At 40.4% G+C, this 26,311-nt stretch overlaps 1 protein-coding gene across 1 annotated transcript in view; it reads left to right on the plus strand.

The window, feature by feature from the left end:
• GMDS (GDP-mannose 4,6-dehydratase) overlaps positions 1-26,311 on the plus strand; it is a 433,748-nt gene that overhangs the window by 347,626 nt on the left and 59,811 nt on the right. The window contains exons 8-9 of the mRNA XM_050891480.1: positions 2,913-3,031; positions 12,322-12,418. Of these exons, the coding sequence (XP_050747437.1) occupies positions 2,913-3,031; positions 12,322-12,418 (216 nt within the window). The remainder of the gene's footprint in view (positions 1-2,912; positions 3,032-12,321; positions 12,419-26,311) is intronic.

Consider the following 26,311-nt stretch of genomic DNA (forward strand, 5'->3'; position numbering starts at 1 on the left):
AGAACTATCGCTTACTTTGTTTGTAATTTTTAGCATGTTCATTTTTTTCGTACCTGATTTGATTGAGGTAATTGTAAGTGCCAACAACTGTGAATGCTAGAAAAAATAAAAGAACCAGCAGTGATAGATTCCCAAGTAATCATTAATCTAAACATTCTTTCCTGGTAGGACTTGAGGCAAAAATTGCTTTTAGCAACTCTATCTGCATTGTTTGATCGTTGCTGAGTTGATCTTGTAGAAATTTACTGCAGTTTAAGTCGTATTTCTAAGATGGTAATTGCTTGCTCTTTGAAATGGTAGGCAAGAGTTGATACATCCAAATGCATAAAACTTAGTGCAACCAATTGTCAAAGGCTGGGGTTTTGTTAGTATTTTGTAGCTGTCTCCTTCAATGTAGTGCATGTTTTAGAGTAAAGAGAAACTTCCAATGCTATTTTATATTAATACACAAAATTAATGTGTAAGTATTTTAAATGGTCACTGGATTGTTGAATGTCTGAGCATAAGCACCTGCACTAAAATTGTGTCCAATGAATTACAATACTGAGGTGTTTAAAAGTGGAGGGATGGCAAAAAATTATTGTAAGTCTGATCCTGCTTCTACCTAGTCATATTAATACTACTTTACAAAAGTGCATAGTAAATAGCAGGTCCTTATGCTAATATTGCATATTCGGTCAACCTACGTGGCATTTGGAGGTGGGCGGTGATTTTTACCAATAAATGAGGTTTGGTTGTTACCTCTCTGTCAGATGTAACTGACACTACAGTGCTGTGTACGTTTCAAACAAAGGAAGGCGAGACCTTGAATTTGTTGTGTACAGCAAACATCCACTAAAATCAGGAGGAGAACCACTATAAATTCTGACTCTGACTGACTGACTGTCTAATCTTGGAAATCCTTATTCACTCAAATAGTGCCTTCTCATATGAGGAAGCTTGTTGTTTTCAGCTGGGCTGCTTAATGAAAGCTGAAGGTCTGTGAAATCAGGGACTAGGCTAGGAGAACCAGAACTGTCAATTACTTATTTTATATATTCCTTTTACCTTTCTGTGAAGCTGCTACTACTGTGAATCCTGCAAGCTTGTCCAGTCATGAAGAAACAGGAGTTGGCGATTTATGGCGACCTCTCAAATCAGCAGGGAAACCCCAATGTTCCAAGAAAGCTCATAAGAGAGATACGAGTTAAGACGTCTCCTCCCCACAAGAGGAGTTTCATCAGCCAGTCGGGTATTTCTGCGTCATTGGCTAGGATGTTCAACCCTGGAAAGGAAAAATAAAGTTGCTGCCATTGTCCTGCCCAGCAGGTCATATCCCTAAAGCACAATTAATGTCAAGGACTTACACAGCAGTTGCCCAAAACCCAGCCTTCCACACACGTTCGAGAAGCAAAAAGGTTCAAAAGGAACATGTTAATAAAATCTTGTCAAAACTTTGGAAGATGCATAAAATAATAACTGGGAAGAAAAATTACTTGCAAATAGAACCATTTAAGTGGAATGTATCGCCTTGCTATGTTGGACACTGATTTATTAAGAATGGGGGGGGAAACTGAATATTTCAGGTGGTATTTACCAAGAGAAACTGAGCTGTCCCAAAGCTTTTATTAATCTGATTTGCAGAGTATCCACTACCATCAAGGGACCTACTAAAGTTGTTTTCTTTAAAGCTGATGTGAAGAGGTCAATGCAAATAGCGTTGTGGATTACACTGTGAGAAGATGACAGTCCTTTTTACCATATGGAGAGAAAGTTGAATTATTTTGTTTTGCTTTTCTGGTTATTTATTAAATGAGGATCATGCCATACAGGTATTCCCTTTTCTTCTCCAAAGGAAATGAAGTGTTTACATCATTTTGATTGATCTAAAGTAATAATTATTCTGTCTGCCTACAGCTCCTAGGTAGTCAAATAGTCCAGTTGCTAGAGCAGTGGCTTGCACATCAGAAAACTGAAAGGTACCTGCCGTGATACCTCAGACAAGTCACACGCGTCTTTGCGTGCCTCTTTTTCCATCTGCTTTCCTGCTTTCATGCTGACTTAGCTGGCCAGCCCTCTGAGATGGTGCTCATCCATCATTACTTGTTTGTGGGAGGGGACTCTGTGAAAGACATTGCTGTGGGAAGTAAACCTGCTCCCCTGAAATGCAAATAAGTTGACAATCCCATGAAGTTTTGCTTCAAAACCTATTGGGTTTTTTCCGCTGCACAAACGGTTCTCTGAAAGAGATACTAATGGTTGTCTCACTTTTCTACCCGTGTTTTCTGTGTTCCTATGTCAAAAGAAAAAATTTCTGCTACGGTGGCTTAATATGTAATATTCAGCACATATTCAGCAGGAAAAACAGATTAATTTGGTCAAATACACTGTTGACTATTCTTAGTTACCTTTTAAATTACTTCTAATTAAAATCTAAACTTAGCCAAAACAAACGTGACGGAAGAAGGAGCGAAAAGGACCCATATTTTCATGATTCAGTGTGTTTGACATCGTTCTATAACAGACAGACAGACAACAGCACTCTGGACTGAAACATTACAAAATTTTGTTCTTTTCCCCATATCTATGTCAATTCATGCAGTGCTTTAAACAAGTGAATCCATGCTCTTGAGCACTAAACCAAGTCTCAGTGTTCAAAAGTAAACATATTAAAGTCTCCCCTGCAGAAATCCCTGCTGTGAAACAAATTGAAAATCAAATACAGCATTGTAATAAGAAATAATTGAACTCTTTTCAGAGTTGCACTGAACTGGTTAATAGCCACCATGTTAGGAAAGTGCTAATTTGCCCCGCTTGGGGTAGGTGTGTATAAGTGTAGTTATTTCTAAATCAAAAATGCAGTAATATAATATCATGTACCAAAGAGGCCACTTACATGTGCGCTGAATCTGACTTTCTTTGTCTTTCCACAGGCCATGTGGCTGATGTTGCAAACGGATGAGCCCGAGGACTTTGTCATAGCCACTGGGGAGGTCCATAGTGTCCGTGAATTTGTGGAGAAGTCATTCAAGCACATCGGGAAAACCATTGTGTAAGTATGAACATGAGGTAGCAGCCACGGGTTGAACATTTCTAGCCTGTTGCGTTTGCTGTGTTACAGAATATTGTTTCTCTACATTCTTCTTTTTTTCACCTCACTTTCTGATTTTGTAACATGGGAGATCTTCTGGGCATGAATGACTGCCACAGAGGATGTGCCTAGTGTTGCCCTGTAGATCATAAGAAAAAATCTAGGCGGGTGCATCTTAATTTTTTATTCCAATTCTTCGTTCTGTTCTCCCATTAACTCCCCACCTTGGGGGACAGATGCACCTCCAAAGATGTTAGTACCAGGGTGCTGTTCATCACCCTGCTGCAAAGGGGTTTTTCTGCCTGATTCTCTATTTTGTGCCCCTAGATCCCCACAGTCCTGCTCCCATCCTCTGCGATCTCAAGAGGTGACACCTGCCAACCCTGTTCTTTCCGTGTGACAGCCCATCAGCCACACCACAAGGATTATGTAGCAACCCACTCTACATTCCTATTAGCTTTTCTCCTACTAAGCCATAAAAATGTTGAGCAGTGGGTGCAGAATGTTTACAATGCATATTCCACATAGTTTGATTGAAAATACAAAATTCCTTCTCAAGGCCATATAATAAAACCAGGATGGCTTGGTGAGCACTTTCTGTAATTTATATTTTTATTGTTTATTATTTTTTCAATTTCCCTCCTTCTGTATCTTCTCTGGGCCCCATGCATCAACATACCGATCTCAGCTGGAAAAGGGAGAGGAAAGCCACAGGCTCTTCCATGACGCTAGCGCCTGGGCTGTTCCTCAGGCCATCAAAGTCACTTGTGCAGCTGGTGAACTTTTGACAGGGCCAATAAGTTTTACTTGGGAACAAAAACTTGACAAATTCAATAAATATGCAGAAGTGCACAGATATATACAATATTATTTGAACAGCCAGTGGGTGGCTGGGGAGGTAATAACATTTTCTCCTCAATGAGTTTTTAGTCTGGTTTCAATTTTTGGCATCAACTTCCAGAAAAAATTCTGATGGGGGAGAGAGAGAATGTATAAATAGAATTTCTAGCCCAAAAGCTCAGTTTTGGGAATAAGTTTCTCTCCATATTTTTAGCATCTCTTGATAGTGAGATGTCCCTGTATGATCACGTATTGTCCCATATGCCTTAACAGTAGTGAGGTTTGACAGGGTAAAGGGGAGGTAGTAGGAGCTCTAGTAATTGCTTTATCTTTCTTATTTTTTCTCCTTTTTCTATACATTTGCTTTTTGTGTTTATAAGCTAATTCTCCCTAGTAAGCATTGATACGAATATGCTGTGGATTCAGTTGCTCCATATAAGGAAGAATTCTTGTGATTTTGAGAACTATTTTGTCCCTGTCTAGTGTTGTTCGCAAAAGCAAGAACGAATGTTTGGTGAACAACTTTTTTTAAAAAATTTTGATTACCTAAAATTAGAAACTGAAACGTACAGGTCAGTACCTAGCTGAATGTCTTTATTTGCAGATGTTCTCAACATCACAGTTTCTTCTGATGTCAATAAATTTATCCGTTAGTTTAAAATTAAACTCCCTGCTTTGGTGTTGGCCTAAGAGGTCTCAGCATTTCCCAAGACTGACAAATCAGCATGTATTTTTCAGAAAGCAAATTAAACCCTTGAGAAAACATAAAGAAAAGAACCACAATTACACCCCAAAAAAGTGAAAGTACTTTTATGAATAGCTTCTGTTATAGAGAGGATATTAAAGGCTTACTTTAGATTTAGTTGGTCCTAACACAAAATTTTGTGTCCCGTTTTTTAATTTTTTGCTCACATATGGCTCCATATGGTGGACTGCATATCATTCATGTTGGTGATTACTGCGGTCAGTGTTTGGATTGAATCAATCAGCCACAAGTTTCTCTCTCAGGGAAAGTTTACAGTATAACTCCAAGTGATGAGGTAGGGCAGGTATTTTGTGTGTACAAAGGCATAGTTGCATTTTTTTTACTAATCAATAAAAGTAATTTTCCAAAACTGTGTAAGAATCCACATGACATCTAGTGACAAGGATTTTTAGGAACCTAAATCACTTCAGAAACGGGGCTTGGGCTGCTAATCCCCATGGCTCTTCTGAAATTTTTCTTCACTGTAAATAAATTATTAATTCCTTAAGCCATTCACAGGTGATATATAACTAGCTATACATATGGGGACTGAGGTGACATTTTAGGTGCTAATGATAATTTTGTTGCTGATCATTTTGACAGTGGTGTAATTCTGATCACTTTAACTATAGTCTAGCCAGATAAACCAGCCATTCTATCCCCCTGTTCCCAGGGTGGGGGTAGTTTCACAACAGACCCACCACTCATCCTGCAGTCATCGTTCATCTTTCAAATTGCACTAGATGTGAAATATTTCTCAGGATTTGGAAAGTTTTGTTAAGAAGCTCCATAAATTTTCTAGGTGTCAGCCTGGCCCATGCTTTTGCAGCACACACTCGCTCTCTCCTTACCTTCAGTGGCTTCTTGGCCAGCCAGCTGGTAACCTCTCACATTCTCTGAAACCCCCAAGGGCTTTCTACTCCCACCTCCTCCAGTTTGAATATATCTTCTTCAGGGAGTAGCCTGGCAGCAAAATCCTCCCTTTTAGCATTGTGGGACCCCACTGGTGAGTCCCATTGATCTGTTTCTTTACAATTTATGAGGCACCTAAGAACCAGCGTACCAGAGTGCAATTGTAAATGAGTTCCTGCAAGGACGGCTGCTTTCTTCCTGTCTCCCTTCCTCAAAGCTTGGTTGAGTTGTTTGGGGGGTTTTTTGCAGGGTTGCAGGTATTATGAAATTTTGCAATCTCAAAAACACATCTGGGAAATTTCCAGCAGCCCTTTCCACTGCTGTAAGTGATGGCACAGCTTCTTAGTATTGCTGTACAATGCGCCTTTCAAAATTGATGGAATGATGGAGTAAATGGCCAGGAGGGGTGTCGTGGCAAGCAGCAGTTCGCAGAGCTCATAGTGCATCTGAGAACACGGGGCACGTGTGCAGGGGCTCTTAACCATCCCTACTTTGTGCTTTGGCAGGGAAAGTTGCAAATGTAATGAAGTCTTAGCTGTCACATCTTGATATTGCAGTAGAGAACAGGAAGAAAAGCAATACTGGCTGCCCCGTCAACTAACTAAAAAAATTTATTTTATTTTTTTAGTTTTTTTGTCTTCCTAACAATTCACATTAACTTATACAGCTGAAAACCTAGGACAGCCTAAAAAGTCTTTCCAAGAAGATAACATAATACTCTGCTGGTCATTAGCACATGTCAGGACTACGTCTTCTAGCCAAAATAAGAGAGAAACTTTACTACATTTTTGTAACTAATGAAATGTACAGCTGCAATAAGACTGATTCTCTCTCTGAAATTGACTGTAAAGTGTACACAGAGGTTTATCTACCTTTTGTGGTTTTTTTCTTCTAACATTTCTTTTTCAAGGGAGAAATTTCAAATTATATTTATATAGTCCTCTGAATCATTCAAGTTCAGTCCTTTGTACTAACAGGAAAGCCTCAGAGCTACAAATATTTTCCCCCTGTAAGGATTACACTTTTTTTCTTTTACTTTCCCTTCTACTTATTACTAATTAAGTAGTATTTGGGGGAAACACTTCCCGCCTATAATTTGAACTACAGCAGGGTAAACGAAACAGGCAAACGCTTGTCTTGACTAATTTTCTGTCATTAATCTTATTAAATTAGAACAGGATTGCAAAGATAGCCTGAAACCACTACAGCACTCAGAGTTCTTTGCAGAGTGCTACAAAGACTGCTGTCTGCAAATGTGGAAAGAAAAAAAGAAAAGAAAAAAAAGAAAAAAACAGTTCAAGCAGTGGAAAGATTTATTGTGGGTTTTATTAATATAAAAATACATGCACATTTGTTACAGAAATATTCATTGCTTCCAGGATCAGAATTAATTCAGTAAAAATGAATATTTTACTCTAGTCATTTGGCTCTACATACAAATTTTATCTTAAATAACATGCCAGTTGGTCTTATAAAAGATCACCCTAAAAAGGGGAAGTTTGCAAATAAGCTATAAGGTCTAATGAGGTGAACTACTAGCAGAAGTGGAGCAGTGGCCTCTTCAGTGACAGTGAAGGTTGAACTGAGATCGAACTGAGGGAGGAGTGTTTTTCCGGTTTGTTTTGTTTTCTTTTTACCTTAAAATGGAAGGTTGGGTTACAGAAACACATGAGATTTGAAGGATTGCTGTAAGAATGAAAAGCCAACAATAAGCTAGTAATGGTGCTGTGGGGATGTGGAAGAGGAGCCATCAAAAGTCATCATCAAAACAGCTGCTGTTTCCAGGTCTGGCTTTTGCCCACCAAAAATTGCTGGCTGGCCAGTGCTATGTGTTGTATTTAACAGATCAGGAAAATCAGAAGCTTTCAGATGAAGAGGAAGGGAACAGAATCTCATACAGAAATTGGAGGCATTTTGAAGAGTGGTAGTTGAAAGGAATCCAGCCAGGTCGGTGAAGAATGCCCGCCTGGACGAACCCGCATGTGCAAGGGTCCTCGCTTAGGACTGCACCACTTTTATCACCGTTTTCACTGTAGAGTATATGTTTTAGGGGGGCATTTAACCCACCTCAGCTGGAGAATTAACTCTTCCAGATAAGCAGGCTTTTATTACTTTCTTATTGATACAAGGTTTTATCTGTAGGCAGACCTAATAACTGTTTCAGAACTCAAATTAAGGTTTGAAGACCATAACAATTTAATTATCTGGTTTTATACATCATAAGAGGTATGAGAGTTTCTCCTATAGGAAGACTGGATGAGAATTAAATGTGGTGTTTCATGGGAAATTCCACATTTTTTTTTTCTCCAAAATGAAAATAATACTCACAAATGCAATTTTGAAAAATATCTGATTTCAGGTCAGCTGGACTGCTTTGTTTTTCTTCTACCCTCCTTTTAAAGAAAGAATAACTTAAAAAGAATTTTTAAAGCCATTCTGAAAGAAAAAAAAAAATTCCATTCTGAAAACATCAAAGCATCTTTTTTAGATATTATTTATATAATTTTGTTTCAGGTTGACAGTAATGGAACTTACTTGAAACTAAAACTTTTCTTTCCAGAATGTTTTGATTTTCACAGAAGCATTAATATTCTTCGATAAAACATTTTCTTCTCAACACCAACTTTCACAATTCGGAGTAAAGGGATAAGAGCTTCAAACGATTTCCAATGAACTGAAAAAAAAGAAACCAAAAAATAGGGAGCCTAGCATGTATTCTTTTTTGAAGTCTTGTAATGTGGGAAGTCACAATTTAGATTTCTGAAACTTGAGCTTGACAATGCTGGGACTACAATAACAACAATTCCATTGTTTTAACTGTGTTCCTGTAGCGAACAAACACTGAAGATGTTATTCATCAGAGCATTTGAAAAAAATTTTAAGTACACCCCTCTATGGTAGCCTACTTGTTCTTTAGATTTAAGTACGAGATCATGGTTAAGCAATCCCTATATCCTTGATTGCTTTGATGCATCAGAGCTGCTGGCAAGGTTGGTGGTTGAGTTGGTGACAAAGGAACATATAAAGAGTCGTATTTGAATTTTCCCTACAAAAGATGACTTGCAAAAGACATTAATAGTCTGTTATATGGTGTCAGTTTTGCTGTTTATAAAGCGCTAGGACAGAATGAAGTGCTTTGGCTTAATTGCGTGCGTAGCAGCAATCAGGCCACAAATCCGAGAAGTCTACAAAAATGGTATCTTGTATTAGTTGTGGAAGAAGAGCAAAATTGTCCTAAAACTTTATTTTTAATTAATTTATTGTTCATTTTCAAATGTGAAAATATTTTCTATTGGCATATATTTGATTTAAAAGGTGTACATGATAGTTTTATCTTCCGTAAAGAGGCCCAGCATCTGTAGCTACTAGTGGTTTTGAATATTTTTTTAAAATGCTATCAGTTCTGTTTCTGTGTACAGATCAAGCAAGGAGATGAAATGCATATACTTGTGCAGTTTATCTGTGCTTTTGTAAAAGGTTTCATTTTTAGTTGATTTCTTCACCACCTCAAAAATATATGTACTTTGCCTTGTTTGCTTCTCAGTTACAGCCATTCGGACCATTTGGTCCATTGCAGTGCTATTCCCACCCCTCCACCCCCCTGCCCCCAATTACCCTGTGTCCTTCCCTGCCCACCTGACACCCCACCGAGTGGGAACCCCAGCTCTCCATCCTCAGAAAATCCTCTATACCTGTGGATGTTTTTATGGCTTGAAGCTTGCTGTCTTACTGAATAGTTGTAGGAAATGAAAAATAATTGGAATCTCCAGAGTTGAAGAGGAAAAGGAGCATTCATCACCGCTGATAATAAGTATTATAACAGTAGTGATCTGCAGATATGGAATTAACCTTCAGTTAAATGCAGTCCATTCCTCTGTAAATCCAGAGTGTAAAAGCTCTTGAGGTGAAGAACCTTTTAAACAACTAAACTTGCACATGCATTTGAAATGTGATTAACTTAGTTTTACAGAAATTTCTGAGGTCAGTGATGATAGTGGTATCCACCAGACTTGACAATGACTATCGTCCTAAGCAATCCCAAAGCACCCATCTCCAACAGTGAGGCACTCAGCATGGAAGCGTAGATGCAGAGGGCATCAAACCCACTCTGTCAGTAGCAGACACGTGGTCTTGTGCACCCTTCTCCAGGTGCAGAGCATTCTGGTGTCTGGCTGATGCCATCAGCCATGAGAGCAAACCCGTCCTTTGCTTCAGTAAGAGAGTGAAGCTCCCCAGTGTGGGGCAGGCAATGGTCTTGTTGGAGAGGCTCATTGCCTGCAGGCTCTAGGACCAGCGTTTTGTGAAAAGCCTACACTATGCCAGCAGGTGCCTGCTTGGAAGCCCTGGGCTTTGACACCAGCTGGGGGTTGGGGGGATCCACTCCCCATCCTCTATAAATTTAGCCCAGCCCTGATTAGCCAGACTTTCTTTAGCCAGGGATCCTTTGCGTTTCCCCCAAGTTACACAAGGCTGTTTTCTTGCCTACTTGGGCATCCGCCCTGAGGAGCAGAAAGCTGGGTAGTCCTTGTGGCTGGAGCTATCTAAAACCACAGCAACATGAGTGTTCCCTGTGCCTTTTCCACCACGCTCATGCTTCAGGATAACCTGGCATTACTTTTTCCAGTTAACAATTCTGACTGCAATTTGACTATAAATTAAGGAGGGTTTTGGTGGGGTTTTTTCCCTTTCCTTGTGGTTAGAGGAAGAGGGGAAGGGGAGTTGGTGAGCGAAATGGATGCTTGCTCCTGGTGTCAGGCTGGCCCCTGCACAATCCCTTTTATCAGCAGTATGGTATCCCCAGCTGTGAGCACCAAGGTGCCAGGAGTAATTAGAAGTGCGGCTATCAAATGCTACTTTGTTCACAATGAGAAGTACTTTTTTTTCCTTGTGAACTTTTCACATTACTGGGCTGAACAAAATGGGTGGAGATTTCTTCTTAAGCTATTTCTATTGTTATATAACTTTGATAGCGACATTAAGTGAGTCTTTACTGGCTCGGCCAAGCCTTCTGGAGCCTGTTGGGTGTTAAATGGGGTTCTCTGCTCAGTGACCTCCAACAACAACTGACGTCTCCTGATCTAAGCGCTTCCTGTTGTTTTACTGGTGACGGTTAGTTTTCTATTAAGCTCATTTGAGTCCTGCACATTTTTACCCTCTGCCCTTTAAAGGGAGGGACTAATGTTAGTTTTGGCTTCTGAATGAAAACTTTGCAGTTCACGCTTCAAACAGAGCAACTGCAAAAAAGAAAGAAAGAAAATTTAAATTATAAATCATCTTTAGCATCATGGCATGACTATTAACAGCTGACTTCACTGTGGCTATTATCTATTGGAAATTATTTCAACGTGAAGTGTTCCCAGTATCAAGCATCCTACAGGCTTTGCTAGTCATCCAAAAGTCATGAGTCGTGCTTAAAAAATTGTGGGATTTAAAAACTAGTAATAATGCATATTTGGTATTTCCTTCTGCCTTTCAGTGTTTTAACCTTCATGGGTACACAGAGGTCACATTTTCAGACTTTCCTCCTTAGCCCTCAGGGCTAGAAACTCAAAAATGAAGGCTGAGATTGTCAAAGAATTAAATTCTTCTAGGAGCTTCGGGGGGGGCAGGGGAGAAAGGAGAAATCAAACCTGTGACAAAATCCCAAGAGCTGGTACAATTAGTAAGTGGGAGGCAAGGGGCACTTTTCTTTCATTGCTGGTGACTGAGGCTAAATAGTCTAAATCACAGTGCTGATTTAAATTACATAGATTTTACTTAAACACAAAAAAAGTAAAGGATTTCATCGCTACACGTTTATGCCAAGCTGGTTCAGAGCCCCATGATACATACTTAGAGGCAAAAAGCAAAGAGAGGATAGAGTTTCAGTCATAACTCTGGATTTTGTACATTCAATGGATTCGGTTTGATGCACCAATGTACGTTCTTACATGTGTCATCTGAAGCATTTGTTTTGAGAGGGAGCATTGTCCTCAGGCTTCCAGGCAGCAGACTGGCCTCTCCAAAGGCAGAGCGAGTCACCCACCAAACCGTTCCTCTTCTGCTGCTACCGAAATTTTAGACCAGGATAGTTGCTAACAAAATAGTTCATGGCGCAACCAGATCGCATAAATTACAGCAAATTGCAGGCTGTTCAACACATATGAAACTAATTTGGACAAAGTAGCTGGCTTTCAGTTCACAGGTAGTAAGTACTGTTTACAGTACATGTATGTGAAGTGCCATGTTGAGCTAGGACTGAAAACTCAAGAACTGTTTTTGTTTTGTTTTTCCTAGTTAAGCACAAATTAAATTATGCAGCTTAATGCTATTCAAACAGAGCTTCACGTCCATAAAATTAACAGATTAAAGAGTTCCTGAAAGTATTGGCCAAAATACAAGAATTAAAAATATTTTCAGAAGACAACTTTGAACCTAATCCACAAATGAAAAACCTCACTGTCATATTTATTTGCAGATACATGAGACATTCTGAAATCAGGACATTTTATTTTCCCCTAGCATTATGTGTTTAATTTGGAAGTCCTGTGTTTTAGACCTTCCACTGAATCAAAAAACAAAACAAAGAGACTTCAAAAGCCATTGTTGCTCCATTCAAGTCTAAACTCTGCCTTTGTTCCTATAGCTAATGAGTTTATACTGTCCTGCAGGGAGAATTGACACCAGCCTCAAGTAAATGAAAGCAGGCCAAATGTTGGTAAGATCAGAGCACTAAAGTAATTATGGGTTGATTAAATGTTTATCTTCTTTACAGGTGGGAAGGGAAGAATGAAAATGAAGTAGGACGATGCAAAGAGACTGGCAAGATTCATGTGACAGTCAATCACAAGTACTACAGGCCAACTGAAGTGGTAAGAAAATGCCCTCTCTTAGCTTTGCAAATGAATAATCCAATCACTCAGCCAATAAATTGCTGCATTTGGCCAGCAGTCTGTGAAAATGGCTTAATTGCACTCCTGCTGCCAGCTTTTAGAGCTCTAAATTAGCCTGCTTGTTGGCCCCCTCACAGCCAGCTACCTGGGAACAAGCAAGCAGGCAGGCAGCACTGCCCAGGAGGAGCGGGTTTGCCCTGTCACAGAGATGCTACTCTGCTTCGGTCACCCTCTCTGAATGGGAGAGGGGATGCTTAGCAGGGTGAAACATCACCTTGTGGGAAACAAAGTGTAAAACAATTTATTCCTTCTGGTCTCGAATGGGTATGTGGTCATCTCTCCTCCAGCTGCAAGAAGGGAAAGCAGAGGAAGGTGGGCACTAATAGGCTTGATTTTTAAAGTAACTCCTCCTGTGTCTTCATGACAGTGTTTCAACTCCATCCAGTGAGTATCCCCTGTTCAGCTTAGATCTTGTAACTGTGGGTACCACAAAATGCCCATTTTAGAAGTGCATGTGTGCTTTGTTTTCTCCGGTGCTTTGCAGGGTCCCATTCAGTAAATGCTCATTTGCAGAACACATCTTTACTCCCAGGAACGCCTCAGTGAAGTCTGCCAGGGGTGCTCAACCAGCATACACTGCTGGCAGGACCGAGCCACTAACCCCTGTGCTCAAATCGCCTAATGAGTGTGCTAGGAGAGGAAAAAAGACCGCCAACAATATTTCCAAGTCGGGCAGGATGGTGGCAATGCACAGAGATGGTACAGGATGGAGCCTGGGTTCTGGACACAGGGAACAATAGCCCCAATTGTGTGATGTGAGAGTGGGTGTGCCCAGGAGAGGATGTTCTTGTCTCCTGGGAGGGTGATACCAGTCCCACCAGCTGCTGACACAGCATCGGCTGTCAGTCCGTCCATTCAGAAGTGCTGGCTTCAGCTGCCTGATTCAAGCAAGATGTGACAAGAGCACGTTTGTCTTGACATGGATTGCAGGGTGGGAGTGGGGAGCTGCATGTGTGGAAGTGGACATGGGTTCTAAAGTGGAAATTCAGAGGGGAATAGAGACTTTCATGTTATGCAAAAAAGGGCTGGGCCCGTGTATCAGAATCAAACACTAGGAAGTCATTAAGAGCTGTCCGTCATTCTGTGCTTTGGTAAGGTGTCAGAATGATAAGGAGGACACAGAGACAAAAGGACTTGCCAAACAGGAAAAGGACACTTGACCCAACAAGTCTGCGCTTTGTGAGACCCACTTTCCTGCTGTGTCATACCTCTTACTAACAAGTACATATTCACTCCTCAAAATTCACAGGTAGTATGTAGCTATTCTGAAGCCCTTGCTGTAATTCTACCTTATTCATGTGCTCAGATATTTTCTGCTGAAATAGTGGTGCCCATGGTCTCCTCTCTGTCCCTATTAGTTTCCTTTTGGGAATACAATTTCTGGATTTTAAATTCAGCTCACTATACGCTTGTCCATTTTGGGACAGTGCATAAGCACAGGTCCCTCACGAATGCTCATGCAGTTGCTAGTGGGTCCATACATGAGTATAGGGATGTATTCAAATGCAGGGTGGAATATGGCCTTGAAATAGCACTGCGTATAAACTCAGTAGACATCTGATGTTTATCTGAAATTATCTGGTCTGTTGTAGGCCACCTTGCCTTGGGCTCCATCTCTCTCTTCTGCTGCCCCCATCTTGCCTTGCATTTAACACAGTCCCTACTTGGTTTTTGTGGAACCCAAGAAGGCTGTGAAGCTGCTCAAGCATGATCAAGGCAGAAGCACAAAATGGGTTTTGAAGTACCTTTGTCTTAAGGAATATGCAGATGAACTGTGAGCAAACTTCTCTATGAAGAGATCTGGCATCCACTTCCTGCAATCAGTTTCCTTTTTACAGCATCTCAGGATAGGAACCCAGAATCACTTTCATTTTGTTTAATTCTGATTTTATTTCCGTTCCTTATCAAAAGCAGGCAAACTTCTGTTTGTTTCAGTCAGGGAATCACATCTGTGCAATTCCAAAATGCCAGACCAAAATCCAATCCATCGCAAGAAAGCGAAGAAAAGCAATGAGAGAACTGAAACAGACTGATGGCACGTGTCCCCTCCTGCCACCCTCACCAAGACCACTGAAGGCAAGAAAGCCTCAGGCTGACACTTTGGAAGGAGGCTTAGCCAGATCAGTTAACAGGAATTCTGCTCTTGAATCCCAGCTGACACAGAAAATCTGATGCTCAGATTCTCATGTCTTATTTGGAAACATTTCTGTCTGTCTGTCTCTCTAAAATTTAACATGGTATTCTGGAAAGTGAAAATAAATATCATTTAATCTTGTGTACAGTCAGTTCTGACAGTGCCAATACATTCATTTGAAAACACATTTGTTTTCTTCAGTTAGTGATCCCTGGGGCCAAGGCCTCCCATTGAAAAGCTTAGCTGTACTGAGGAAGAAACCTTGAAATGTGAGACTGTCTTCTGGTCAAACTAAGTAGACCCTTTGAATGCCTTGACTCTAAATCTCTTCACTCTGCTTTTGACTGCTTTGGGGCCCCCTGATATTTACTGGCCTTGGGAATTGTTCCTGCTAATGCTTCTAATGCCTGTCTCTCTCCTTCCCTCCTTGCCTCCTGCCAGCTACAAACCTATGGGTATCATTTCTTTCAGCTTGTACTGAATTCCTATCAGTAGCTTTTCTGACCCTTTTTTAATTGTATTTGGAGACTCTAACCTGCTGCAAGGATTGGGGAAAAATTATTATTTCTGCCTTTCTTAAAATCAGCAGTTTTCACAGGAGGTTCCTGACAAGTTTGCTTTTTATACTGAACTTGATACACTATGAAAGATGCTTTCGCACATTTTGCAGGCTTTTTTAGCATATGGCTAGTAAGGTCATACTTTACACTCATTTGCTGCCCTGGGCATGTAAAGATAAGTTTCCACTACAGTTTACTCACCTGTAAAATGTAGACACTTCAGAAATTATCTCAGTAGTCTTTTCTACTTTTTTTACAATCAGAATGTTCATATTGTAGGTAGGCAACTTAGTCTATACTTGGATTTAAATAATCTATTTGGTATTCACAAAAATAATATTAAAATTAATTTCAAACTTCTTTTAAAAGTTAAAACCGAAATTCAATGAGCCACCTCAGTCAGTTGGAAACAAGCAGCCCTGCAGCACAGGATGTCAGAACCATCAGGTCTCTCAACCCCTGAAGTTGGGTAATTTTAAGAGAATTAGGGCCTGTCTTTAATTTTCTTATCTTTCAGCAAGGTAATTACTATTAATTTGTATGCAGAAATTTCCTTCCAAGAATTGCACAATTCCTTCTAATCAAATTATGCCCGTTAATGTGTTTGAGTAAAATTGCCTCTATTATTTTTGCATGGCAGATATTAAGCTAACAGTTCTATAGGAGCTTGCTTAATTTCATTGCCCTTTCCTGCAACAATGAAGATTAACTCCAGGTCTCACTGGTCTGTCCTGTCATCACAGAACGTAAGATGTATATATCTCTCAGTTAGGAGTTTATGTTACTTTTTAAAAGGGGAAAAAAATAAACTTTTCAACCATATGTAAATGTTGTTTTTTCTCTCAATCTAATGCTCTGCATGTGCTACAGGGAATTCTTCCCCTTCCCTCCCACCTGTTTCTGCAGTTGTCCTACAGCTTGCTAGGATAGGAACTGCAGGTTGTATTCGTGCATCACATTTGTTATGGGCTGGCATGGCTGTAACTCTGAGGGTGTACATACATCAATGCAAATTTCCTCCCTTTAAGCAAGCCCTGGAAACTCTGTCACAATGTGATGCTAATATTTAAGCAGTCATCTGGCCTCTTATTATTCTTCTTCAAAGAAAAAAGGGCATGCTAACTTGCTAACGTCTTCCTTTTGTTATATGCCTTAAGCAATTAAGCATTTTTCTCCCAGTCCTTTCTAGCACTGATATAAATGAAACTCCATATAATGGTTAGGAGAAAAAATTCATGGCAGTGTCAAAAGATACTTCATCGTCCTGGAATTATTTCTTTAAAACTGCTCTTTCTAATTCCTAAGAAGTTCTGTATCCCTCCTTACCACGTTGTTTACTTTTCAAAGGATTGTTTGTTGTATCTAAATATCTACAGATATACATATATATATATATATATATAAAAAAAGAAATTTCCCAAGTCTTCTATGTGTTCCTTACACTAAACTTTACATCTTTACTTAACTGTATTTGGCCTCAGTTGCCCTTTTTCCTCCTTGGAATTAAGCAGGACGGCTTTAAATTTCAGTCTCTTCAGATGTTTTTTAAAAATTCAGCTCTATGTTTCCCATGTTTCATAGGATTCCAGTAAAAATTCCTTGGGGCATATCACATTCTCCCAAAGTCAGCTTTCTTAAAGTCAAAAACATTTCTGAACTCCTCTAAATGTTCCTGCCCTAAAGAGCATTTAGAGTCTAATGAAACCATGATCACAAAACCCTAAATGCCCCGCACTTCCACTTTAGTTTTCTTACAAGCTTCATTTCCTACTCTTAAGTTCAGAGCCGCCTGTGACTGTAAACTGTTCAGATGTCTGCACGAGGAAACACGTGCTTCCCTTCCTCAAGGATCTTTTTGCTCATCAGTGTCAATATGTGGCCTGTATTAATACTCATGAAAATGAAATGGGAGCATTCAAGGAAGAATAATCTTCAGATGATTTTCCTGTCTATTTTCCTCATTAGCAGCCAGGTAAAGAAGTTGCAAGTTGTCATAATTCTGACAGTCTTCTCTTATCTGTTTTTTTTTCCTCCTTGTTCTGAAAATGTATGTCAACATCTGAAAACTACTGCCTTGGTAAATTATTACCTCTGTTGTCCTTAATTCTCCTCCAAGCTGACTTTGCTGCTGTGTCAGCCAAAATGTTTATAGCTTTCCTTACTTCAAACTCAACATTATCTCTGCATTGCTTTGCCACCCTCTTCCTTTTATTTGTCCCTCCTGCTAATAAAACCCACAGTAGATTTGTTTGTTTGTTTGTTTTAGTTAAGGCCTTGCATATCAGGCATTTCAGAAGTATCTCTGAAAACATACATGTCTAATTCAGCCAAGTAAAATAATTATTAGTAGTAACTTGTCTCTGCATAGCATCTACAAGGCACTGAGCACTTAACATATTTAAAATGTTTCTCAACAAGCATGTGAAAAAGGTTTAAAAAAAAAAAAGTATCACTGCATTTCTGCTTCTGAAACACATGTATGGCAGAGCAGACAGACTACGCTACTCGAGTGAGATCATGAGGCAGTGGCAAAGTTAGGAGGAGAGCCTGATGGCGTTGTGCTCTGCTGCCATTCCTAGTGGACACAACGGTTCCTCCACAGGTAGCTTTCTACTACTTTATCTCACTCTGATTTTCTTCATCTTAGTTGTTCCTTAGAAGATAGACAGATCATTTTTGCTATCAGGTTTTCCTCTCAATATGTCACCAAACCTGAGAAGCTTCAGCAGGCTCATATCCAGTCTTGCTCACTGTCTTGTTTAATCCTTTTAACAGACTCTTAGCAGAAGCCCTAGCTTACCTCCTTTCTTGTGGGAGCAGTTACCTAATATGTGCCCCTCCAACACTCCCACACACATTTCTGACTTTTTGCTTCATAACTAGCTCATTACATCAGTATTAGACAAGCACATCCAGTAAAGGAATCCCTCTGGACACCACTGTTCGCAGTCCTCATATGCTGTGCTTTACTCGGTTGCTTCTCTTTGCGTCATCCTGCTCCTCCTCTGCTGTGCCTCCAACAAAATATTTCTCTGGCAACTTCTACAGCTGGCTCTGTTCCCCTTCCTCCTTCACCACCTCTTTCCCTGCTGTCATTCCTGAGGTTTTGAAACCAGCCATGTGTCATCTGTGACCTTCACATCTTCACTGATCTTCCTGAGAACATCAGCCTGTCTCTCTGAGTCTGCTTTCTGATCCCCTAATGCCACAACTATCCGACAAGACTAGCCAGAGGAAGAGGGTGTCCTTACCTCCTGGGGTCTAAGTTGGAGTGCTTTTGCACCCTGGGTGTTGCACCATATGTTCATTTACCAGATCAGTAGTTTTTCTTCAGGAATGTTCAGACTAGCTGAACAAATCTCCAACTGACTTTGGGCAGCACAATTTTCCACTCTGGGTGGGTAAAGAGATTGCAACCCCAATGAAAAGCTAGTGTATAAAGATAAAGATGTCATCCAGGCAAAAGGGTTGGTGGTTTTAATTCATTGCTCATTTTTCTAAATGCTGTTGACACATAGCAATTAGTGGCAATCTTGGATGTCACAGATCCAGGCTCAACTCCTGAAAACAGATTTTTAAATTAAACTTAGGTGACTGGAGGATTAAGGCTGAGGGAGAGGTGAATGAGAATAGAAGGCTGTTTACCTCCTTAATTAGGCCCTGATTCAGCCACACATCCAAGCAAGTGCTTCACTTCAAGGGCATGAATAGTTAATAGGGACAGTTTCCATACTCTAAACTAAGAGTGTGCTTACGTGCATTGCTGCATCTTAATATGAAGGAAAGCAATTCATCTGTGATGGGAACTGAGATGGCCAGCCCAAATGTTTGTGGGAACTCAGGACTGCCAGCTGATTATTCTTGTTTGCCTGCCCCGTAGGTGAGCACAGTACTCGGGAGTGGAGATGCTATTTCAGCTCAGGACAGTTTCTTTAGCCAGATTCTCTTAGGGTGGCTTTGCAGGCAAGAAGGGATTAGACCAAGTTCATGCAGTTTGTAGTTTTAATCAACTGCTCCTGCAGTGACGTTTCCGGCCCGTAATTCTTCTCTGCCTTCCTGGCAGTGGGGGTCTTACTGCCACCTCTTCACTTATTCATGTTTATTCATGCACAGAAAGTCTCTCTTTATCTCACCTCTTATCCCCTTGCCTCCCCCTTCTCTTGGCCTGCCATTTGGCCTCCTCCTCCCCCTTGTTATCGCTGTCTGTTGTCTCACCCTCATTTGGACCATCCCTTTTTTTCTTATCACTGCCTGTCCTACGCCTGTCCCATACAAACACTCCCTGTGCTCCAGCAGATGTGGCGGGAAATGCAAAGCCTCTGAAGGGAAGTCACGGGGTGGAAGAAAGCCTGGAGCAGGCAAAAGCCACGACAGAAGTTCAGGCTCAGGCAGCACCAAAGACACATTTGTCACAAGCTGGACTGTCTCCACCACCTACAGCCTATTCCCCATTTCCTACATGAGATCAGACATTCAAAAGAGCTGAACTGTGGTTCAGACCACATTTTGGAGTGCCCAGTGAGACTGGAGTACTGGCAGAGTGGCTCAGCACAAAACTGTTCCCACCAGGGCTTTCTAAAGACCTTGGTGTCAGAAGTGGTTGAGGTCACTTACGGACCTGATTGCTGGTTTGCATTCAAAAGTGGGAGCATGTCTGAAGATCTGTCTCCCTTTCAGAAGCTGTTTATTTTATTTTACAATGGGATTTTAAAAGTCAAGCAATGCGTTAACAATACTGTTCGCATTTTGACTGTGTTTCCCACCACGTTGTAACCTTTTCTTTTAAGTGTGCTGTGCCAACTCAACCCTTGCAATGGTTTTAGAATGGCAGCACAGAACCGTAAATTACATGATTTATATGAAAATAAAAATGGCTTTTGAATACAGAGGATATGAGACAGAGGTGAGGTTTCCTTCAGCAAATCTGGAATTAAGGGCTAGACTCCTGTCTAATTTCTCCAGCCTTCGTAAGAGCTTGCCTGCCTTCAGCTGTTTGTATTTTATTTTATGGGTGAGTGGGTGCACAAAGGAAGATGACAGCCACAGAGTGCTCGTGTGTTTCATCTGAGAAGCCATGAGATGGTTTTGGTGTTGTTAAAAGCAGCTTCTGCTGAGTTTGGGTCAGCAGATGCCTTGACATCAGCCTTTTCAGCATGAAGTCTTCCAGTCAGTGGTTTGCTGGGGGCATAGCTGTCTTGAGCCTGGGTATGCCATGGCACCTAATATTTTTCCTGCTTGAAAGATGGTACTTCAAGCCACTGATTCTCAAAATCCTATGCCACCTCCTGCAAAATATGTATCAGTGTTACTTTGGTGCTGCTGAAGACGTTATCAGAGTGAGTGCAGTTGTCCCTCTGAGGGACACCCCAGGACAGTGTGAAAGGGCCATATGGACCAGGTTAGGAGACATGCATAAAGAGGTAGCCAGTTCTGAGGAAGCAGGAGGGTTTGGGTGTTTGTCTCCAAAAGCTTTCATTTCATGTTTTTTAAGTGTTTCACAGTCCAAAAATGACAGCAGGTTTCTTTCACTTTCTTTTATTTCTTTAGTTATTTGAAGTTTATTCCCCTAGAAAATGTGGAATGTTTTAACTTCACCTATTGGAAAAAAAAGTCAAAAAGTATTCTGCTCAAACAAAATAGAGAACAAAATTGGCTTTTCAGTTTTTCTAAGGAAAAGCTAATTTGGGGGGGTGGGAGGGTACTTTTCTGGGGTAGTCAGGCTTTCTTTTAGATTGATCCTAGAGGTCTTCTGTCTCCCCCAAAAAATCCACAAGAAGTTTTTGTTCAGACTCGTATCTCTGTCCTTCACCATCTACAATTTCTTTCAAAGGGGCAAATGGTTGAAAGGAAGTGGAGGTTTGGAAGTGGTTGTTTAAAAAATAAATAAACCTTCACCTTTCCCCTCTATCACCTTTAGAGTCATCATTTATAAATTAACAACTTCTTGATGGAGGCATGAAGAGGTGGGACCTTTGTTATTGTTGCTACCCTGTGATGATGATGATGATGATGAGTGCTTAACCACCTTCCATATCTTCATGTCTCATCTTTGTATTCCACTAAAAACCTGTAGCAATGATTCTGACCTTATCAGAACTTAAAACCATTTTACATTGTTAATTATTTTTTAGTATCCTTAATACTTCCCTAGTGTTCAAGGACAGCTTGTATAGTTGAGTTGCAGCGGAAACTGAGCCTTGTAGATCTAAACAACTTTTAAAAGTTTTTTTTTCTTGCTGAATAAAACCCTAGAAAATTATCTCTGTGGCATAAACATCTACAGTACTTGTCATGAACCAGGAAATGGATCTTCATGCCCATCTTGGATGCTCCCCAAATTGTCTGATGTCCCAGCTGGATGGGTGAAAGAGGAGACAGTAATTATCTGCAGGGCAGGGGAGACTTAAACATTAAAGAGCTTTATGCCTAGGATCAGCTGGAATTTTTACTCATTCCTCACATATAGTGTCTGAGCTCACCAAAGCAGACAATATGAAAAATATTAACAGGATTCAAGAAGACATTAGTAATAGATTAAGAGTGCATACCTCCCTTGCAAGACTTTTTTTTCTTGATTTTTTTTTTCCTTTCAGCCAGAAAAGTCTAAAGGTGAGTAGGTGAAGTCAATTTTAATAATTCACAGACGATAATACATCTATTTCTCACTTGACAGAGCTAGTGTTTAAACTATTAGCATTGTCTGGCATAACATAAAACAGGATCAGTCACTCATCCCTTTGAAACATCTAACCTGGCCTCATTTAAATGTCTTCCTTCCAGCTTTGCCAGTACATTTTAATAGTCTTGGTAGAGCTCTCAGCTGAATTGTGACTTCAGACTTTACCTACCGGATTGTGGTTAGGAATGGAGTAAGACAGCACCATTCCTCGTCAGCTTTTTCTGTATGCAATGACACAGAAACCTCAGTGCCACAGATAGCCATTGAAATTCAAAACAGACCACTTGACTGCTGAACAGAAATGAGTTTTTAAATCAGATTTTCTTTTTGGAACACTGTTCTGTAATTTTTGAAAACACTCCTCTTTTTTTCCTTCCTCCAGATTGCTGAACTGGTACTACTTTGCAGTCATGCTTTGTATTGAATAGCTGTAAGGGGAAAGGTGGATTAACAATAATGAAAACAAAAAAATGTGTTTTAAAATGGGACGCCTGCCTGTTTTTTTACAGTAATCTGTGACAAGTTCATGTTTATAATTCACTACATCTGTTACCGAGTTAGTGCTTTGCAGACCTTAGTTTTACAAATTTCCAGATTGGGTGACTAGGAGTTGAATTGCTTTTGTTTTTATTTTTTCTTCTGTTTGACCCATAAAATACTACACTTCCACCTTCCTTCTGATTCAGAAAGCAAAAACATATATTAAAGCTTCTTTACAATAACAAAGACTTCTGACTAAAGCAATTGGCTCCCACTATAGTTTTTGCTTAGATAACAGTTGTAAATTTCCAAACCTCTAATCTTTGGCAGCATTTCACTCTTGATCCTAGTTTCTGTTTCCATGTGTTGGGGGAGATTAAAAAGCGGGTTATGAAGGTGAAATTGGAAACAGAGGAAATGTGAGCTTTTAGGAAGAGCTCAGGTGAGTGATAGGGCCAAGTTTGCTCTGTGCACTGTTTTCATAGCTACGAAACAAAGCTTACTGGGGCCTCTTCTTATACTGCAGTGTCACCACTGATCACATGTTGTGACATTCGCTCCTCACTCTAAACAATTCTTCTGTGGTGCTAATCCTATAAGGTTACCACAGTCTTTTATCCTGCACATAGCTGGCTGAAAGGGCTTGCAGATGAGTATCCAAGGTAGTATTTAGGTGGTTTTCCTGACCTCTCTTTCTCTGTCTCCTCCGCAAGGTGCTTATTGGTATTATCTCTGTATTTCACATATTTGTTAGATGCGTTTTGGACGGCTTCTAGACTTAAAATAAAGACTAAAATTAATCTTGACTGATGAAGTGAATCCCAAGAGAGTCAGACAGCTCGGGCACTGTAAACAAAATGTTGGCATGATTTGAGTCTGACTAGCCCTAAAGGTAAGCCACCCACCTCTATAATAATTCAATAGCTGTGTGGTATAATGAATGCAAGGGAAAGGTGGACATGGGAGTAAAAACAGAAACACAGGAAGGTGCATTATTCACAACAGTAGACATTCACAACAGTGAAGACTTATGGTGCACTTGAAGAACAGCCAAAGGGAGTTGGTGATGGATGACAGGCAGTTTGTCATAAGAAGTATTCCTATTTTTGCCTTCTAGTATTAGTGACCACAATTAGTTCTACTTTGGCTTAACTGCTGGATGGAGTTAAAGAAAAAGACATGATTGACTTAATTAAGTTCTTAAATATGTCTTTGTGAAGGATTTCCTACTCCAGACTAGTGTGTGGAACAATTATCTTTGATGCCCTTGATAGCATAGCTTGCCATGACTGAGAATACCCCAGATGCAAACATCTGCATCCAGCAGCCACTTCAGCTAGTCATTTGCTTTCAGAGGAAGCAGGTGTCAGGGCCGTGATTGCTGGGGGGAAACTTCTGCGAGAAACCGTCCATGTGCACAGGTACGTGGCAGTTGATGTACTTGTGGTTTTTGTGAGGATCAGCATTATATGCCAGAGTTCATCAAATGGGTGTTTTGTACATTGACGTGCAGACAACTGACTGGAAGGTTTAGCTACAGCACTGGAACAACACAGACAGCTGCCATTCATGTATCTGGGTATGACTTACCAGGACTTTGAGCTGGGAGGGACCATTTAGAAATGTGACAAAGCAGTTGGAGTCACTGTTGCTTTTGGCTGGGACTGCCAAGGATTGTCCCATTCATGGTGATAAGAGGAAAGGGTCTGCTGAAGGGATATACGCAGTGGTCAGAGGAATGTAATCAATAACTCATTTTCCACACACCAGTGAATGCCAGTGACTGTTAGAGACAGAAAGAGCCAAATGCATTAGATGTGAATGCATCCTCGGTTTCTGTATCAACTTTCCCCTTGTTACTGACTACTTTTTTTTCTGTAAAGCCTGAAGAAGTTGGGTTGTCCCTCAGGTCATCCAGTGTCTTTTTTAACTGCCAAGAACTCAGCTTGACACTGCAGTTGCCAATGAGCAAAACTTCACAAGACATAGTATATCGAGAATGCCCTCAAACACTGGGTGATGTGAAGGCTTTCTCAGGGATCCTGTGTAACCTGTCGAAGACAGTTCAGGAGATTGGCATGCTCCAGCAGATGTATCACACCTGTGTCTCTCTTCCAAAAGCCGTGAGTAGGTTTGTGAAGCAGAGGAAGGAACTTTATATCAAGTTCCTCTACAGGAAAATGTTCATTTTGGATCAGGATTCAAAGTGAATGAATATCCAGTCAGAATTTTTTGAGTTTTCCTTTCATTTGTTGCTATCAACTGGCCAAATTTTGACCTTCTCATAATAAGTACCGTCTAAACTTTTACAGTGATCTCTGTAGAGATGCACTTTGACGAAAGGCATGCTGTTGATATAAATTATTTTAACATGGGCTTTAGATATTAGAGAGATTCCTGGATAAGGAAAGGGAGGGTTAGACTTTTCTGTAAGGATACCAATTTAAACTGTAACGTGAATGGGAAGAGATGACTTGACAATGCACTGGTGGAGGTAAACAGACTCATTTCTGTGGAAAGGTTGTTGACAAGCAGTGATTTTTGGGAAGCCTCCAGACAGAGTCCAGACACTGACTTTAGGGATTTAGGCAATATAAAAATGATTATTAAAAAAAAAAAATTACATCAGCTGTGCCTGCAGGTCTTTTTTTTCTTTTTTCACATACTTTTGTTCTATTAAACATTTCCAGAAACACTTGTACAGTTAAGCCTAGCACTGTGAAAAGGACTAATATCCTTTTTTGATAGACTCTTCCTGTGTTGCTTTTGTGTCAAATCGAGTATGTTTCAGCTGCAAGTTTAGGCTTCTTCAAAAAAAAAGAATACATAGGGCCTTGAGCCTGATAGATCTCATGTGGACCTGAACTAAAATGATCGCATTGAATATCGTGTTGGTAAGTGGCCTTGCATATTCATGTGGCCATAGGCATAGATATAGAGATGGCTCCCTCCAAAACTAAGTTCCAGGCATGCTGACAAAATGTTTTGCTCATGTCCCAGATATTGTTTTGCTTTGGTTTGTTCTCATCCCCCAAATTCATTTTTATTTTGCCTAATAAGGTGATGCTTTGAGGACAGGGAGCTTACAAGCGTTCTGTTTTGTTGCTGCTTTTTTGCCCCCTCTACAAACCATCCCATTGATTGCTGCTGCAAAGCAAGCAAACAGATTCCTCTTTTTGTACCCTCAGATCCCTCCTGAAAACTCTTTTGTCACCCTCAAAAATCACCATACTAGTGATGTGCTATGACTTCTTGTGCATCCTGATGACCACTGTTGTTGTTTGTTGTTGTCTCCTCGCACTGCCCTGTATCTCTACTTCTTTGTGCTCCGTTTCATGTACTGAGGGTATGTGCATGCAACTTGACCTAATGAGTCAGGCTGAGTAAAGGAAACAATCTAGTCACAAGAGTGTGAAATGCTTCAGTGCAGCAGAAGCAGGGTAAATTAGCTCATACAAAACCCTGTGTTTGTCACAGTAGCAGTATGGCTTCATGTTGTTAGTTCAGTAATGTGCAGCATGGCCTCGGATTGTGAACATTTTGTGCAGGAAAATTTCTTTTGGTCCTGGTTTGCAGCACAGCTAGAGCAGGAAGATCCTTGATGATGGCAGAGGTTTTTAGACACAAACTGTAATAATCACCATTATATCTTTGCTAAGATTTTAGAGAAACATATGTGGGAACCTATTTATTACATCTGCTAAGATTCTGACCCATAAATGCAGACTTCCACCTGCATGCAAAAGCTGAAGCAAGCATACCAAACCTAGTTCACTGGCTGGATAACAAGACAGCTTTTCAGTGCCCTGAGACCCAAGGAGCTCATCCTTTTACTGGAAACTCCTTGGATACCATCTTTAAATATTTTACAGTATTTTTATTAGTACTTTACACTCTTTGGTGGATCAATGGAAGCCTGTTCTGAAATTTTAGGCCCTTCTTTCTTTGCATTAGAGTTT

This window comes from Gymnogyps californianus, chromosome 2, assembly GCF_018139145.2.
Source record: "Gymnogyps californianus isolate 813 chromosome 2, ASM1813914v2, whole genome shotgun sequence".
Taxonomy (NCBI): Eukaryota; Metazoa; Chordata; class Aves; order Accipitriformes; family Cathartidae; genus Gymnogyps; species Gymnogyps californianus.